Genomic DNA, 15,802 nt, shown 5'->3' on the forward strand with positions numbered 1-15,802 from the left:
TACGTGATAACCAAGTGGTTACAGTATTCTTGCACAGCAAGGATGCAGCTGATGTTCAAATCCAAATTTGGCCTTGAGAGCAGCATTTGGAGGCTAAATCCTCTGCATGCCAAGTGAGTGCCCTGATTGAATGCCAGAGTAGCTCTTGTGTTGGTGTCTAGCAATAGCTTGGTGTAAATAGCAAAGACCTTCCTGGGAAATACTGAAAAAGTTTTGATCCATTAAGTGACTCACATGTAGCTCCTGATGTCTCTGGGAATATTTGCTTTAAAAAGGGCTTGCTCTTTCCTTGCAATTTCAGATTGTGCTGCCAGCAGTATTTGTGTGTATTGCTCTCATGTTCAGCCTGATCGTTCCTCCCTTTGGGAAGTATCCCAGCCTTGAATTACAGCCCTGGATGTATGACGAGCAGTACACTTTTATTAGGTATGTTTCTTGTGGTGTAGAAATGGTGTTAAATCCTACAATTCTGTTCTTTGCAAACATGAGTTACTGAGTTCCTTACCAGGTTGTTTAAATTTGTTTAGCACAGAAGCACATTGTCATAGAGTCCTGGTATTTTATTTTTAGGCCTTTAAATGCCAACTCTAACTACTGGCAAGGCCATATCCATTTCTGAGTGTGCTATTACTCTAGTAATACTGTGTACAAAGACCAGGAGTGTGTGTGTGTGCTCCTAGGCCAAGCGTTTTTCAAAGGGAAAACTCCATATCCTTTTCCTGAGCTCTTTCACTGTGCTTTCAGCCTTGCTCTGCTGCTGCTTTTACTGTGTGCCTGTTATCCCACTGACCTGATAGTATTTCTTTGCTGTACCCATAGCAATGATGCTCCAGAAGATGCAGGCACTCAGAGGCTTTTGGATGCCCTTCTCAATAAGCCTGGTTTTGGAACACGCTGTATGCAGGGACACTCCATCCCGTAAGTAAAATTCTGGGCTGGGAAGAAAAAGGCCAGTCCGTGCTTCTGGTCACCTGGTAGATTTAGCTGGCTTTAGAGAATGATAGTCATGCATGACATTAAGGCAAAAGAATTGCAATTACATTCATTTTTTCTGCTTAGGACCTTTTAGAAAGTTACCAGCCCTCAGCATGGTGAGGGAGTGAGGTTTGAGGGCAAGTCCTTACTGATAGAGAAGGAAAGGAGACAGTAGTCTCTCACTGAAATTACTGCTTGGTCCTGAACATGGAAAAGGACCTGTTGCTGTATGTTGTTGACTGTAGCTATTCCCATTCCACACTTCTCTGTTTCTAGCTGCACTAGAAACCTAGGTTAGCGTGCCCACAAACACTAGCAGAAAGAGTGGAGAACCAGACAGCATTGGTGTGGTTTCCTAGCTCTGCTCTGACTTGCTGCATGGCCTGGGGCCACTGAAGATCCAGGCCGTGAGTACAGAAGGGGTATACAGAGTCCAGCATAGTGTGTCTGTAGTCTGGAAGAACTGCAGCTCATGTTCACAGGGTGATGGGGAGGGGGGCAAGGGGCCCTGTGTGTTGGCTAGTGATGAAAAGTAAGCTGTATCCTCTAAAACAGACCCAGAAGCTGGGTTACTCCACCCATGGAGGCTGCCAACTGATGCTACCTTGGGAAAGAGCAGGATTCTGGTGCCCCAAAGGCAGAAGTGTCATCCAAGAAACAACTGTCTGCCATGATCTTGGAATCATAGAATATCTCAAGTTGGAAAAGACTCATAAGGGTCATCGAGTCCAACTTTCTGCTCTTTGTAGGACTACTTAAAACTAAACCATATGACTAGGACCATTGTCCAGGTACTCCTTGAACTCTGGATGCTGTGTGTGCTGGGACTGACTGAAATAAAGCACTCACATGCTGTGGAGTGAATGAGAAGAGGGGAGTGTCCGGCACTACTCAGTGTTGGCCCACCTCAGTCTCCGTAGCTGCAGAGCCTGATCTGTTGCTCTGCCTTGTTTGTCTCAGTGAGGTCAGGCTCCTTTGAAAAACAGCCTGTCTCTTCTGAGGATTGTGGTGTCTGTTATGTAAGTGGCTTGTCATAGTTGTTTTAAGAACTGCATTTGCCTTGCCTCTTTCCTGGCACAGAGACACTCCTTGCACCATGGGGCAGAGGGAATGGACCACCGCATCAGTCCCAGAATCAGTCCTGGACATATTCTTGAAAGGCAACTGGAGCATGGAGAACCCTTCCCCATCTTGTGAGTGCAGCAATGAGAAGATCAAGAAGATGTTGCCTGTGTGCCCCCCTGGTGCAGGTGGGCTGCCACCCCCACAGGTAGGCCAAAGCTCAGTGGTGCTGTGATGAGGGATGCTCCTGGAAAGCAGAGCAGCTGGGTGTGATTCTTGTATGCAGCACTGCACACTGTTTGAATTGGCATCTGCGTTTTCTTATGGGCGTTTATCTGTGTTTTCCCTGGTGACACCAGCGTGAGCAAGATACTGCTGACATCCTCCAGAATCTGACTGGCCGCAATATATCAGACTACCTAGTGAAGACCTACGTGCAGATCATTGGGAAAAGGTAGCTGTTGAACACGCCCTGTCCCGTCTCTCCCCACCAGATGCTGCTTGCTGAATGGGGGATGGTGCACAGGTTGGGTGAATGGGCCTGGGCAATCCAAACTCTTCAGCAGTGGGCCAGACCCACCCAGCTCCTCAGGCTGTCCTGATCCACAGCTCAGGTGGTTTCTCTGCTCTGTTAGTGATGCTGTGGCAGCTTGTGGAGGGGTGTCCTGAGCCTTCTTGGCAGAATACAGGGAAAGTCTGGGCACCAACCCAAGGGATTACACTGAAGGGGAATGGTGGGACACATGCCAGATGTGAGAGTCTGTTGCACTCTTTTTCCCTGGCCACGTGCCTGAAGCACTGGTAGGTCTGGCTCTCCTCTTGTTCCACGTATTGTATATATATAGACTTTCTTTTCTGTCTCTACAGCTTAAAGAATAAGATCTGGGTGAATGAGTTCCGGTGAGTTACTGCCTTTTCTCTAGCTTGTATGTGTCCACTAACCCTTGAGCAAGACAAACCCACCCCACTTTGCTTTTTTTTTTATATGACTCTTAACTGCCAAATATTGAGGGAGCATGTTTAAGGATGAACGGGGACAACCCCAGAGCACATCACTGGAAAGTATACCTGCCTTACGCAGAGAGCAGCATTGGCTTGAAAAGATTTGCAGGACCAGCCTGCTGATACTCCATCCTGAGAGGTGTTGTTCTTCCAAGCAAGGGAAGCAGGGAGATGTCCTGCTTTGCCTGTGCTGGCAGCAGAGGATAGCTGCATTCATTAAACAGAACAGCACACTGACCAGTCATAAGATGGGTATTTAACCCCAGAAACAAGGATTAGGAGACATCATGGCTAAGCAGCAGTGTAGGAAGATCAAAGTCATCCCTTCATGTAAGAGTAGAGACACTTGCTTGGGATATAGTGCAGGAAGAGAAGACATCTGGGGAGCGAGCAGGAGTGGCATTTTCTGGAGGTCAGGGTGTAGTCGGGTCTTAGCATCACTTTCTATCTGAACTTTCAGGTATGGTGGCTTCTCCTTGGGAGCCAGCAGTTCCCTCATGCTTCCTCCAAGCCATGAAGTCACTGATGCCATTAAACAGGTGAAGAAAATCTTGGAGCTAGCACAGGTGAGTCCCCCATAAACCCTGGATGCACTAATGACAGAGTCCTGTAACTTGGGAGATGACTTGGAAGCCCTAAAATGAGAAGCATGTGTGTATGTTAGCTGTGTTCAGTGGCTTCTCCCCGTTGTCTCTAAGCTGAGGTCTCCCAGGCTGGTGTCTGGGAGCAGCAGAAGGCTTGGGGACACGCTCAGCTGAGGCTTACGCAGGCCACATTGCTGATGTGGGTTCTACCCAACACCAGTTGCAAGCCACTGGGGATTACAGACACCTCTTGAGTGCTTTGTGGCAGGACAGGGTGGGCTGTCTCAGAAAATTAACAAGTGGTTGTTACCTTCTTCAAAACCTCAGCTGAACCCTCCTGTGCTGAGTCTGCCTTGGCTCAGAAGAGAATTTCGGCCACTGCTTGCTTCTGAGACTGCCTGTGGGCTGCAATGTATCTGAAGGTTGCCTGCAGCTCTCGTTAATACTTACTGCTGGGAAAAAAGCAGGCCTAAGGCTGACCTCTTTTACCAGTGGGACTGCAGAAAGGAAAGAAGGGATGAAAGCTGCAGTTTCTCAGCCTTCACACCACTTCTGGCTTGGTGGATACAGGCTGCAGAATGGAAAGAAAACTCTTAGAGCTGTGAAAAATGTAGTATGACCCCCACTAGATTCGAGGACATGAATAAAGATATTCTCAGAGGGAAAGTAACTCTCTTTGCTGTTTGCAGGGGAGTGCCGGAGATCGGTTTCTCAACAGCTTAGCAAGTTTCATGAAAGGCCTGGATACAAAGAACAACGTGAAGGTAAATTAACCAATCCAATCCTCACTGCTGTGCCTGCTGTTTGAAACTCTGGTAACTTGGAGTTATTTTTAGTTAGCAAAGTCCCAGCGGTTTCCCTTGGACAACTGTGCAGACCAGAGCTCTCTGTATTTGCTAGTGGAGCAAATGCAGCTTGTGTTCTTGTGTGGGTTTCCTCAAAATCTGATTCTTCCTTGGAGTCTAGGCCTAAGGCCCAGAAGGACTTCAGCGCTGGCTTCCAGCAACCTCTTGTAGTTATTGATCAAACTGTATGTTCTTTCCCTGAGCAAACTAGCCAGAAGGATGTGGAAAGAAATTACATATACACCATATACACCCCATATCATGACCTCCATGAGGAAGAAAAGGCAGGTTATAGTTACAGGGGACTTCCTTCTGAGGGGTACAGAGGGCCCAATAAGCAGGGCAGACCCTCCTCTTAGAGAAGTCTGCTGCCTCCCTGGGGCCCGTGTTAAGGACATTACGAGGAAACTCCCCAGCCTGGTATGGACCTCTATCACCCACTGCTGCTTCTCCATGTGGGTGGGGACGAAGCCACGACACACAATGCAAAAGCAATCAAAAGAGACTTCAGAGTCTTGGGATGGTTTCTGAAAGAATCTGAAGTGCAGGTTATTTTTTCCTCCTCCCTTCCAGTTGGTGGGCAGCAACATTGGGAGGAACAGACACAGTCCATAAACACATGGCTCCGTGGCTGTTGTCACTGCCACAACTTTGGGTTTTTTGACAATGGGATGTCCTACACAGCACCAGGCTTGATGAATTCAGACAAGATTCACCTCTCTCAAAGGGGAAAAAGGGTCTTTGCCTAGGAGCTAGTGGGGCTCACTGACAGAGCTTTAAACTAGGCTTGAAGGAGGAGGGGGATAATATCAGGCTTGCCTGTGAAATGTTGTGGGATGGCATGCCAAGGTTGGAGGGACAGGGTGCCAGTGAGGACCCTCAGCCTGTTGCTCAGAGACGTGCTGGACACTGCAGCACACTTGAAGTCTAGAGGAGACGAGCAAGGGGCTCATGAGATAACAGGAACCAACAGGGAAACACCAGTGAAACACTTCAGAGGAATTCCAGCCACTCCAGCCAGTCAGCCAGCCTCAATGGGGGCCCAACTGAAATGCCTCTATGCAAACGCATTTAGGATGGGGAACGAACAAGAGGAGTTAGAGATGTGGTCGTGCCTGCAGGGCTGTGGTCTTATTGGCATCAGGGAAACGTGGTGGGTTGGCTCCTGTGACTGGAGTGTTGGGATGGAAGGATCCACAGGCTCTTCAGGAAGAACAGGCAGGGGAGACAAGGAGGGGGTGTCACCCCCTCAGTGGTCAATGACCAGCTGGAGTGTATGGAGCTCCACCTGGGGGTGGATGAGGAGCTGACCGAGAGCCTATGGGTCAGGATTAAAGGGAGTGCAGCGACGGGGGATATCATAGTGGGGGTCTGCTACAGGCCACCTGACCAGGAAGACCGAGCAGATGAGGCCCTATGTAGACAGATAGGAACAGCCTCACGTTCACAAGCCCTGGTCCTTATGGGGGACTTCAGTCATCCCAGTATCTGTTGGAGGGGCAACGCAAAAGAGCACAAGCAATCCAGGAAGTTCCTGGAATACATTGATGATAACTTCCTCCTCCAAGTGACAGAGGAGCCAACAAGGAGAGGTGCCATGCTGAACCTTGTTCTCACCAATAAGGAGGTCCTGGTAGGGGATGTGAAGCTCAAGGGCAGCCTTGGCTGCACTGACCACAGAATGGTGGAATTCAAGATCCTCAGGGCAGCTGGACACTTGGGGGTTTTGATTGATGGAAAGCTCAACATGAGCTGGCAATGTGTGCTTGCAGCCCAGAATGCCAACCGTGTCCTGGGCTGCATCAAGAACAGCATGACCAGCAGGTCAAGGGAGGTGCTTCTGCCCCTCTACTCTGCTCTTGTGGGACTCCACCTGGGGTACTGCATCCAGCTCTGGGGTCCCCAGTACAAGAAAGACATGGAGCTGTTGGAATGAGTCCAGAGGAAAGCCACGAAGCTGATCGGAGGGCTGGAGCACCTCTCCTATGAGGACAGGCTGAGAGAGTTGGGGTTGTTCAGCCTGGAGAAGGGAAGGCTCTGGGGAGACCTAAAGGGGGCCTACAGGAAAGCTGGAGAGGGACTTTTTATCAAGGAGTGTAGTGATAGGACAAAGAGTAATGGCTGTAGACTGAAGGAGGGTAGATTTAGATTAGATGTTAGGAAGAAATTCTTCACTGTGAAGGTGGTGAGTCACTGGAACAGGTTGCTCAGAGAGATTCTGGATGCCACTTCCCTGGAAGTGTTCAGGGCCAGGTTGGATGAGGCTTTGGGTGGTCTAGTGGAAGGTGTCCCTGCCCGTGGCAGGGGGGTTGGAACTGGATGATCTTTGAGGTCCCTTCCAACCCAAGCCGTTCTATGATTCTATGATATATGACTTCAATAAAGGAAGAGATGTTCTGCAGGGCTCAGGAGCCTGTTGGGTGGCTGAGATACCTGGTGCCTTTCTGATGCTGATGTGATCTTTTGCAGGTGTGGTTCAACAACAAGGGCTGGCATGCCATTGCCTCCTTCCTGAATGTGATCAACAACGCCATCCTTCGGGCCAACCTGCAGCACGGCAAAAACCCTAGTGCTTATGGGATCACTGCCTTCAATCATCCACTCAACCTCACCAAGCAACAGCTCTCTGAAGTGGCCCTGTAAGTCCTGATGTGAACATGGATGGGTTTGGGCTCATCAGCTGCTGATCGCTGGAAGCAGGCAACATAGGAGATGCTAGCCTCACTGGTGGACACTCAGTGGCCTGTAGCGTTTAGGCTCTAATGTGCTGGCCTTTATTTTCTGTGGTGGGCAGATGGCAACATATGCTGTAGAGCACTTGCTTTTGAAGCAGTACTACTGTGCAAGCTTTCTGTTTCTGAGTTCCTGGAAGGTGCAGTTTCTAAGAACCAGTGTAGTCTTGGGACCTTGGGAAATTCTTCTCAGCCATATGCAGAAAGGCAGGTTGTCAAAGGCATGTCATTCTTTTGTCCCAAGGTGCCACCGTTTGACTAGGAACCATTGATAGATACTGTTCAGTTTTGCCCACTGTCTCAACCTGGGAGGCACATAGTGATGCACAGGGCTTACTCTACTGAGCCATGGACTACTCCAGTCCACTACTACCACAACCAGAGTCAAGACTTACAAGCTGTCTGCAGATACATCCTTCAAATCTTAAGAGCAGTGGCAGATGACAGTCAGACATCTCTGAACTTTAAAACAACACACACACAAAAAAAGACAAAACCCTGACAACCCCAAGAAATGCATTAAGTGGGAAGCAAGGTGGTGGTGATAAGGAAGGCTATTATGCTGAAGTTACCAACCAATCTCCAGGTTGTGGTGCTGTCTTTGAGATGCCAACAGGCTGCATATGTTGCCTTTGATATATAGCTGGAGAAAAACTGTGCAGTTAAGACAGCCTGATATGGTCATCCTTTACCCTGCAAAACAAGGACAGCAGAAAGAGAAATGGTTTTTGCACTGTCCTGCATGAGCTGCCTTATTTCATCTCAAAGGACCCAGCACCAGCTTACAAATGCTTTGTTTTCTTCTTTTTTTTTTGTGTCCAGGATGACCACCTCCGTGGATGTCCTAGTCTCCATCTGTGTGATCTTTGCCATGTCCTTTGTTCCTGCCAGCTTTGTGGTCTTCCTTATCCAGGAACGTGTCAGCAAGGCTAAACACTTGCAGTTCATCAGTGGTGTGAAGCCTGTGATCTACTGGCTGGCCAACTTTGTCTGGGATATGGTAAGGGCTTTGTGACTGTGCTAAACTGTCCTTCATTCTGTGTTTGCAGGGTGTCTGTTGCCCTGAAGTGCAAAGTGCATATAAGGGCCAGTGGGCACCACATTAGTTCAGTGAGTAATAACTGTGCCTGTGACTTCTGTGTTTACTCTCTTGGGGCAGTGGTTCACCTCAGTAGGACAAGGAACGCTGAACAGAGGATGGGAGGGCAACCATAAGCTCTATCATCAGCATTTATTATGTCACTTTAAAATACCTGCCCAAAATGTTGCTTGTGTAGCCCCTTGTTCTGCTCTGTTCAAAGCTGTTTTCTCCGCCTGTGGTGTCCAGAACCTCTGAGAGTCTATTGACTACTTCTAGAGGGTCCAAGAAATGTAAATTCATGTATACTACATTGTAGTTCGCACATGTGACGCTCCTGAGAGTTTCCCATTGGAAACAGCTTTGGGAACACTGAAGAATGTTAAAAAACTTTGGTTCAAAGCAGAAAGACATATTTCACTTTTTTGTCATCTGGAAACAAATACAAAGCCGTATTTTTCACTTTCCAGTGCAATTACATTGTTCCAGCCACACTAGTCGTCATCATCTTCATCTGCTTCCAGCAGAAGTCCTACGTATCCTCCTCCAACTTGCCTGTGCTGGCTCTTCTTCTGTTTCTCTATGGGTAAGGGATTTCTCATGAAAAAGATGACTGGGAAGGCTCTTAGACTTGGAAAGTGTTTACTGATGTTGCTGCCTTTCCTCTTGCCAGGTGGTCTATCACCCCTCTCATGTATCCAGCCTCCTTCGTGTTCAAAATCCCCAGCACAGCATACGTTGTGCTGACCAGTGTGAACCTCTTCATTGGCATCAATGGTAGTGTGGCCACCTTTGTCCTGGAGCTCTTCACCAACAATGTATGATTCTCCAGAATCTCCTCTGTCTTGTGCTGCTGTGATCTAGTGCCATGTTGGTGCCATGTTGCCTTTAGCAGCCAGTCCTCCAGAAAGGCTAGCCCTTGGCCTGTACCCATTAGTTACTGCAGCAGTTTAAACAGAGGTTCTGATGGAAATGGGTTAAAGCTCACTTCAGCAATGTTCATAGAATAGTGAACTCCTGAGATTTGTCTAGTCCAACCCCTGAGCAGAGTCAGCTAGAGCAGGTTGCTCAGGGCCATCAGGTTTTGAACATTTCCAGAGATGGAGACTCCACAGTCTCTCTAGGCAACCTCTTCCAATTCTCAATCACCCTTAGGGTAAAAAAAACCCAACATTTTCAAATGGAATTTCCTGTATGTTCTTCATAAGGGGTAGTTTCTGTCTACTACAGGCCATTTTAAGCACTAAGGATTTAGTTGCCCTCAGTTTTGCCTCCTGGGGCAGGATACCTCTCTAACTGTATTGGGAACACCTCACTTCAGTTTTTCCAAAGCCAGATGCCTACTGGGGAAGGTGCAAGTTCCTCTGTTGCCTGTATACAACACAAGATGTCTTAGCAGGCCCCATTTAACCCCCACTGGTGTGAAGTGTTCCTTGGGGGAGGAAGTTGAGGAGACCCTGTGGAAGTTACCTGTTCATTGTACCACTCCCAGTGGGCATAAGGAAGCAGTCCTTCTTGATGGTCCCTTTTGTTACAAGGCCTGTTTTAGCTCAGTAAAAACATGTACCTGCTTGAATATAAGTGCCTGGCAGAACAGGAGCCTCTCCTCAGGCTGCTGTCAGTCCAACCCATGGGCTAAGCCAACTGGAAGACAACAAAGGAAAAGGATTAGAGTCTCCAATATTGGATACGGAGGGGCTACCCACAGCCTCTGAGATAACCAGTCTGTGCAAACACAACTTTCCTGTCTCAGGAAGAATATCTTAAATTGTGAGCATATGGAGGAATGTCTCCTTTGGTGCAGTTTCCTTGCATTAATAGCATCTTGAGCAACACAGTAACACTGTCGAGAGTAGCCATGGCACTGGCTCTTGGGAGAGCATTTCTAATCCTTGAATTTTTGTGGGGTTGCAGTGTTGGGGGAGGGAGGGGTCAATCACAACATTGGTCACACTTGGCACGTGGTGGCTACTTTCTGCTGAGGTGGCTCACTGGCACTTGATTTTGTCTTAACAGAAGCTGAACAACATCAATGACATCCTGAAGTCTGTTTTCCTCATCTTCCCCCACTTCTGCCTAGGCCGAGGACTCATTGATATGGTGAAAAACCAGGCCATGGCTGATGCTCTGGAGAGGTTTGGTGAGTGAAATTGTGTATCACAGGGACGGTGGCCTGAACTGAACAGGGGAAACTGAAGTCTGCTCCGGATGAGCACCCTTTGCTCCTCTGACTTTTCAGGAACTGCAAGTGCGTGATTTGCAGCACAGATCTGATCAAAGCTGGCAAGTCTCCACAGCTGTCCTCTTTAGGTTCTTACAAGAACTGAAGGGGGCCTGACAGATAGATCCCCAGAGTTTACAGTTATTAGTGGCCTTAAATAAAAATGTGTAAAGCCAACTGCATGGAGAGGATCATTAGGCCAAGTGTAAGGAGTGGCTGAGATTCTGGAAAGCTGAATTTTTTTTTTTTCCTGGGATGCAGATATCAGGCCTGAGTCACAGTCTTTCTGTGTTTCACTAAACTTTTGGGAAGGTGGGCTAGCTCTCCTTTGGCAGGCTGAATTTTCTGGGCCTCAGTCCCAACTTTACTACAATAAGAAACATGTGCAGCCACAACTGGCACCTTCTGTGGTCTGTCTCTTCCCTCTTCCCGCTGGCTGCTCTCCGGTTGCCCTGGTGGCCAACATGGTGAGCAGGAAGAAATGCTAACCTGTTCCTGTTGCTGTGGAAAGGTGACTGTGCTTTTCATCTCATTTTGGCAGGAGAAAATCGTTTTGTGTCCCCTCTGTCATGGGACCTGGTGGGAAGGAACCTCTTTGCCATGGCAGTAGAGGGCGCTGTCTTCTTCTTCATCACAGTGCTCATCCAGTACAGGTTCTTCATCAAGCCCAGGTAGGTTCTCTGCTGTACTTCACTGCACGCAGGTGAAGTTTTCATTGGTGTTCCCCATGAAGTGGGGAGAATATTAACTATGGAGGCCCTATCATCTTCTGTTAAGGCTTTATCATGTTGTTCTCTCCAGGCCTGTCTATGCCAAGCTGCCTCCTGTCAATGATGAAGATGAGGATGTAACCAGAGAGAGACAGAGGATAATTAGTGGAGGAGGACAGAGTGACATCTTGGAAATCAAGGAGCTAACCAAGGTGACAGAAAAGTTCTGCATTCTCGAAACTTTTTGGCACACCACCATGCAGTTCACCAGAAGCTTCATTTAGAGGAATTTAGTGGGATGAAAACCGGACCATGTTTGGAGTGTTGAATATGTGTAATTATAGTTTTAATTATAGTTCTCTTTGACATTGTCCTTCTCATTCTTTTTCTTCTGGTTTAGATTTACAGAATGAAGCGAAAGCCAGCCGTTGATAGGATCTGTGTTGGAATCCCCCCTGGAGAGGTAAGCTTATCTGTCAAATTTATTGCTTTGCTATTACAGCAGTATTTAAGAGCAACAGACAGCAAAGGGTATGGTAAGATCAGAAACAGATGATGTTCAAATTACATCAAAGAAAATTGCCTGGAAGTTGAAGAAGTTTCTGATTCTGATTCTGTCTCTCTCTGGCTTTGAAGAAGATACTGAACTCTCAGTGTCTGGGATGAGAGGCCAAACTTTAACCTCCAAGGTGTGGCACAGATACACTGTGGTGGTCCTGCATGAGGGTGACACCACAGTTTGTTCATTTTCCCAGCCTAAAGATTTGTACTAAAATGACAGTCCAAAAGTTTTTTTCTGAAAATGCACTGAAGACTCCATCCAGCTGTCCTGAGGGTCAAGTTTGCTCCCTCCCATCTTGTCAGTGCTGAAAATGATGCAGCTGAATCCTATTCTCAAACACACTGTGCTCGTCTGCTTTTTTTTTATCCCCAGTGCTTTGGACTCCTGGGAGTAAATGGTGCTGGCAAGTCATCCACTTTTAAGATGCTAACTGGTGATACAGATGTGACAGGAGGAGAAGCTTTCCTCAAAGGAAACAGGTGAAAATCCATGCATCTTTCCTCTGCTTTGTGTCAAAGCAGGTCCTTTTGCTACTTTTTCCTCCAGCTTTCACAGCATTTGGTTCTACTTCCCAGCAAGACTCAACTCTGCCCCACTTTTCCATTTTTTAACTCCTGGCAACCCTTTGCTGTGTCTGGTAAAGCACTTCAGCAGCTTACCTGCCCTCTCATGTTTAAATGTCATGTTTAAGAAAAGAAGAGGGGGATGGGGAGAGAGAAGAAAGAATTTAGCCAGACATACTTCCAGGATCCTGTGTTTTTGTTAGTTCAGTGATCTCAAAACCACTGTTTCACTTTTCTCCTTTTAACACCTAAAATAAGAGTGTGTCCTTGTGAAATCCTAGAAGGGGTTTTTTCTTTTACAGTATTTTGTCCAACATCCGAGAAGTCTATCAGAACATGGGCTACTGCCCACAGTTCGATGCTGTTAATGAACTGCTGACAGGACGAGAGCACTTGGAGTTCTTTGCACTCTTGAGAGGTGTTCCAGAGAAAGAAGTCTGCAAGGTAAGTGGAACACTGTAGGACCCACCCCCGTGGCCAACTGTTCCTGCTTGCATGCACCCTCTCTGCAACACATGCAATGCCATGATGTGAAGCTGCTGAAGATACTGTACAGTGAAATCTGCCCCACTTTTGTTCCAGGGCAAAACAACATTGCTGTGGTTTTTCCATGCTGCTTAGAAAAATGTATTAAATGGAAGGGCAGATACTTTGGGTCCTACATTTTCATAGTGGATGCGCTCTCCCCTGAATGACTTCTTTCCTTTAAGAGTTTAACGGCTGTGGAGCAGCAGGCCATGCAGAACCTCACCTGCTATCAAAAATCCCAGGGAGCAAGTACTCTACAGCTTAATAGAAGCCTCATGCTGGCTGTTACCTTTCCATTTGATCATGCTGCATCATTAAAGTGTTGCTATTGCAGCATTCAGACATGGGGTTACACTAACAGTCTTTAGACAATTAACAACAGCTGCTAGTACTAAACAGCACCCTTCCCAGTACTGTTTCCTTAACAGCAGTTTTCACTGTATGTGTTCTGGGTGCTGCAGAACAGGAACTGCTGTAGGTAGGAAGATGACATTTGTACCCAGTGCTTTGCATAGGGCCAGATCTGGTGCCTAGGGTATGTCCAGGTAGCTTGAATCCCTCTTTGAGAGTAGTGATGATGGGTCAAAACTGCAAGGTCCTTTGAAGGTTGCTGGTGAGTTCCCCTGGTGATGTTCTCACCAGCCCCATATAAAAAGGAACCAGGTATGATCCGAGTAGTCTCTGAATCTCTTCCCCCTTATGCTTTTTAATTCCCAGGGCAACAACGCCTGCTTATTGGCACCAGTAGGAATACTCCTGAATAACAGACCAGATCCTCCCCATCTGTCTGAAGGGCTAAGTTGCACCACAGTGGGATTGCTGGGTGTCAGTAGTGACTGTGTCCTTGCTGCAAACCCACAGGAACTGGAAAGCTAGCTGAAGCCAGTACTGCAAAGAGGACTACACCAGTGGTTAATGTGCCTCAGCTGATGTCAAACTCATGCTTACTGGCAAATAGGCTGCAGCCATTTGATTTTTCTGGCCTCCCAGGGGCAGGATTGCATGTAGTCTGATCTAGAGGTGAACAGGGTGTTTCAAAAACCATATCCATGCCACATTAGATCCTTAAATGAATGGCCCCTCGCAAAAATGTTTATAAAGTCAAAGCTCACAAGGAAAATCTCATTGTGTAGATGTTGCCATGCTTGATGCGAGATGGTGTTGTGCTGTCTCTTGTAGGTTGGTGAGTGGGCAATTCGGAAACTGGGCCTTGTGAAATACGGAGAAAAATATGCTGGGAATTACAGTGGTGGGAACAGGCGCAAGCTCTCCACAGCCATTGCCCTCATTGGAGGGCCACCCGTGGTGTTCCTGGTGAGTCTGGAACCATTGCTCATTAACGTTTTCCTTGAGACAGAAAAATCAAGTTCAAATGAAGACTAGATGTTTCACAGCCAACTAATACTTAAATACATGATTAGTCACTTAAACATGAGCAAAGAGCACAGGGAAATAAAGATTCTCTATTTAAATGTAGCTGCAAGCTACAATGTGCCTCTGGGCTTCTATTTCTGAAAAATCACTGGGGAACTAGGGGTTCTCGAACGTGATGCCAAACTGCCAACTGTGTAGCATCTTCACCACCTTAGTACTGCTGCAAAGATTTCTATACCTACAAAAAAATAACAGCCTTTCTGCTGGATACAAGCAGATCTTACTGTGCAGGAGAATCGGTCCTGTGTTTTTAATAATTCAGTGAAAATTGAAAATAAGTATTTTAGGGTTCTTTACATTAAAATCAAGGACAAAACTTAGGATTAGTAAGGTTCATAGTGCAAGAGAAAGTAGTCTAGTGCTCTATTTAACAAGCTAATTGACATTAACTTGCTTTAGAACTGGATATTTCAAAATGTTACAGTTGCAGAATAAGCAGTACTTCTCAGTTCTGAAAAAGAAGTTTTTTAATTTAAAATTTGGAGCATAAATTATTTTCTCATTTTGGAAAATGAGTCATACTTACTTATTTTCAGCTTCTCCAGTATGCATAATCAGAATGGACAGGTCATTTCAGAGGTATTTGTTTGTAGAATGTAACAGCATAACCTGGTTTTTTGTATATATTTTACAGGATGAGCCAACAACAGGGATGGATCCCAAAGCACGTCGTTTCTTGTGGAACTGTGCTCTGAGTGTAATCAAAGAGGGGAGATCAGTGGTACTCACGTCTCACAGGCAAGTAGCACCCCAATTGCTACTGGCTTTTGCATCTACCAGGGCTGGATGCTCAACTTTGCTTGGCTGCTCTGCCCCTCGCTGCTGCTTGCACTGCTAATGAAGTTATTTCTGCCTACAGCATGGAAGAATGTGAAGCCCTGTGCACTCGAATGGCAATAATGGTCAATGGGCGATTCAGGTGTCTGGGCAGTGTCCAGCATCTAAAGAACAGGTAGCTATTTTCTTCTCGCTTATACCATGGACTTGTCTGCATTTTAGGGACATAGTCAGACTTAATTCCTCATGCAGCATTCCCATTGCTATTCTGGCTATGGGAAATACTGCTGGATTTTATGCTGCACTTCTGTTTCAAAGGCACTTAACTCCTGTGCTGGCCCTATTGTTTATAGGTTTGGAGATGGTTACACCATAGTGGTGAGAATTGCAGGGGCTAACCCAAACTTGAAGCCTGTTGAGGAGTTCTTTGGGCATGCCTTCCCTGGAAGTGTCCTGAAGGAAAAGCATCGGAATATGCTGCAGTACCAGCTTCCCTCTTCACCATCCTCCCTGGCCAGAATATTCAGTATTCTCTCCCAGAACAAAAAGAGACTCCACATAGAAGACTACTCAGTTTCTCAGACCACACTTGACCAAGTAAGTTATTAGTAGTCTGTCTGCCAAAAACTTCCTCGTGCAGACATAGGAATAAATCCACTGGTTTATTGGACCTATCTTTTAAGGGTATTTCAGTGAAGTAGAGTACTGAATCTCAGTACTTCAGGATCC

The 15,802-nt window shown here is 46.8% G+C and overlaps 1 protein-coding gene across 1 annotated transcript in view; it reads left to right on the forward strand.

Annotated features, from left to right (window-relative positions):
* Positions 1-15,802, forward strand: part of ABCA1 (ATP binding cassette subfamily A member 1) — a 97,389-nt gene that overhangs the window by 78,234 nt on the left and 3,353 nt on the right. The window contains exons 29-49 of the mRNA XM_075740859.1: positions 302-426; positions 820-918; positions 2,056-2,245; positions 2,397-2,491; positions 2,905-2,937; positions 3,500-3,605; positions 4,313-4,387; positions 6,938-7,107; positions 8,023-8,200; positions 8,749-8,864; positions 8,952-9,096; positions 10,295-10,418; positions 11,041-11,170; positions 11,301-11,421; positions 11,610-11,672; positions 12,144-12,250; positions 12,637-12,778; positions 14,042-14,176; positions 14,931-15,034; positions 15,156-15,248; positions 15,427-15,670. Coding sequence (XP_075596974.1) covers positions 302-426; positions 820-918; positions 2,056-2,245; positions 2,397-2,491; positions 2,905-2,937; positions 3,500-3,605; positions 4,313-4,387; positions 6,938-7,107; positions 8,023-8,200; positions 8,749-8,864; positions 8,952-9,096; positions 10,295-10,418; positions 11,041-11,170; positions 11,301-11,421; positions 11,610-11,672; positions 12,144-12,250; positions 12,637-12,778; positions 14,042-14,176; positions 14,931-15,034; positions 15,156-15,248; positions 15,427-15,670 — 2,595 coding nt within the window. The remainder of the gene's footprint in view (positions 1-301; positions 427-819; positions 919-2,055; positions 2,246-2,396; positions 2,492-2,904; positions 2,938-3,499; positions 3,606-4,312; positions 4,388-6,937; positions 7,108-8,022; positions 8,201-8,748; positions 8,865-8,951; positions 9,097-10,294; positions 10,419-11,040; positions 11,171-11,300; positions 11,422-11,609; positions 11,673-12,143; positions 12,251-12,636; positions 12,779-14,041; positions 14,177-14,930; positions 15,035-15,155; positions 15,249-15,426; positions 15,671-15,802) is intronic.

The sequence above is a fragment of the Balearica regulorum genome, chromosome Z (genome assembly GCF_011004875.1).
Source record: "Balearica regulorum gibbericeps isolate bBalReg1 chromosome Z, bBalReg1.pri, whole genome shotgun sequence".
Lineage (NCBI taxonomy): Eukaryota > Metazoa > Chordata > Aves > Gruiformes > Gruidae > Balearica > Balearica regulorum.